This window comes from Suricata suricatta, chromosome 11 (genome assembly GCF_006229205.1).
Source record: "Suricata suricatta isolate VVHF042 chromosome 11, meerkat_22Aug2017_6uvM2_HiC, whole genome shotgun sequence".
NCBI lineage: Eukaryota > Metazoa > Chordata > Mammalia > Carnivora > Herpestidae > Suricata > Suricata suricatta.
Window position 1 is genome coordinate 96,309,738 of NC_043710.1, and position 2,354 is coordinate 96,312,091.

General features: G+C 44.3%; 1 protein-coding gene across 2 annotated transcripts in view; it reads right to left on the reverse strand.

The window, feature by feature from the left end:
• Positions 1-1,769: 1,769 nt before the first annotated feature.
• The window catches only part of DYNC2H1 (dynein cytoplasmic 2 heavy chain 1), a 312,370-nt gene continuing 311,785 nt past the window's right edge, over positions 1,770-2,354 (reverse strand). For both annotated transcript variants that reach the window (XM_029956592.1, XM_029956591.1), the window contains one exon: positions 1,770-2,306. In XM_029956592.1, the coding sequence (XP_029812452.1) occupies positions 2,148-2,306 (159 nt within the window). In that variant the 3' untranslated portion in view covers positions 1,770-2,147. The remainder of the gene's footprint in view (positions 2,307-2,354) is intronic.

Sequence of the window (2,354 nt, forward strand, 5' to 3'; positions counted from 1 at the left end):
TATCAACGTGGGCAGAGGCCTTGACTCGGAACAGGCTTTGCTCCCTGACCCCCTCCTCTTGGGTTTTTGTCCTCCCCCAATGACTTAACTTTTTGAGTATGTTCATTTATCCAGTGAGAGGTCCCAGTCTTGCTTCCTTGAAAGGCCCAGACACACTAAGGTGGGGAACTGGCTTGGGCTTCTGGGCCCCGGTAGGATTACCTGTACTCCTTGTAATGCAGATTCCTGATTGTCCAGCCCAAAATTCATCTCTTTCATAAAACTTAAAGCATTAATTTTCCTCCTACTGTGCAGGGTCAGTGAAGCATTTAGGAAGGTATGACGATAAAGGATAAGATAAAAATCCAACCAGACAATTTCTAACATCCTTTTCATTTTTAAAGTCTTTTTAATCAAGGGCTACAGGTACAGTAGTTGTGTTTTTCAAAGTGATCACATAGGAACACTGATGCTAACTCACTCAGATGTTTTTAGAAGTAGTCTCTGATTTCCTTGAACTTTGGAGAGTCTAAAACTATCTCTAAGGATGAACAACACCCTCTGAGGACGGTTTTGATGTGGGGGCACAACTGAAAACAATTCAGAGACAGATATGAGGATTAAGGTGTCTGGACGCAGATTTAAATGTGTGCTGAGTTCCACAATAAGCAAGTGGCAGAAACCAGAGGCCGGACATGCACGCCCTGCTCCCCAATGCTTACACGACGAGGGCTGATCTCCTGGGATTTAAGGGACTCCAGAGCGCCTCACAGCTGCCTGCTAGGCCTCCTGTGTGCACGCACTTTCCCCAGGAGAAGGGTGGGGACTACAGCACCCACACATCCTGCAGACACAACAGAATGTGCGGATGCAGGCCAAGGGGAGGAGGGATGCCTGGAGGGGGGGGGCCTGGAGGAGAGGGCCTGGAGGGGTCTGTCTGTCTCATTTTCTCACTTCCGTCTCTACACCTGTTTCTGGGAGGACAGCAGAAAGCCTCAGAAAGATCAGACCTCTCAGACCTCTCAATAATACTTGGTTAGAAACACGAAATGCAGGCTTGGCTTCTGCTCTTGAAACTGTGATTTCGTGTGTGTTTGCTGAGCCGATGGCAGGAAATGCATGGGGCCCACCTCTTCTCGCTGCACACACTTTTCTCCTGGCCCTTTGCCCTTCCACCTCCCCTGGCTGTGTGGTGCTGGCCGGGGTCTCCAAACGTTGTGGGGAGCAGGGAAGGCTTGTCCTACTGCTCATGTTCAAGAGGGTGCTTCCAGGGGTCCTGGGGGCTCTGCTGGTTAGGGCTTTGACTCTTGATTTCAGCTCAGTTCATTCTCTCCCAGATGCCCCGACTCTCTGCCCAGGGGCTCTCCTACCTCCACAGTCCTCGACCCTTCATCCTCCATTAGTGTGAGCGTCCCTGCTGACAGCCTGGGGTTCCTCTCCTGCTCCGGCCTTACTAACGGTAATATAATTAAAAGTAGTTAAGATTTCTGAATTCAATTCAAATCACTCAAAAACTCTAAGATTACACCATAAAATATATTTAAGCCTCCAGACATAGAATTTTATTGTTTCATTGAAACAGATGGTAAGCAGTCACATGTGTGAGGAATTACAGCTTCTCATTGTTTACTTATTCCATTTGTAAAACCCTCCTCCGTCTTTCTGTGCTGTCATTCTCCATTTCTTCTGGATTTCTCTGAGATACTTCATATTTTAACTAAAATGGAATATATTTTTATGGATTTAAAAAGAGAACATCTATATTTCTAAAAACCACAGACAGCTGGAAAAATGGTTTTATATTTTATTAATACAAATTAGGAGACAAAAAACAGCCAAAATATTCATTACTGATTCCTTAAATACACCACTCTCAACCTCTTACATACATTAATATTTTCAGCCATTGGAAACCTGAACTGCCTCAAAAAAAAAATTTACTGTTATAAAGGGAATACTACATTTAACATGAACTCCATCAAATTATTATTGTAAAGTTGCATTGTCTGTCCTGACCCACTAAACAACCCAGTGAGCTCAATAACATAAGGTATGCAGCTATGCGATAATTTTTTGAACATTTTAAATGCAGACTGATCACATTTATTTAAAGTTTAAAGTAGCAAATGTTTCTCTTTTGCTAATACAGCTTTTATCATCATTAGACTCTACTGATTTTTCAGAAACAGAGCCGCTCCACACTGAACCCACTGATCCGGGCTGCCCCCGCACGGAACGTCAATGTTGGTCACCACACGGTCCCTCTCGGCGCTCGTGTAAACAGGCAGAGATATGCACTCCTCAGGGGAATATGGGCCGTATGCACCCTGCAAAAAAAGAAAATTTTACTTTATTTAAAAATACAGCGATATACT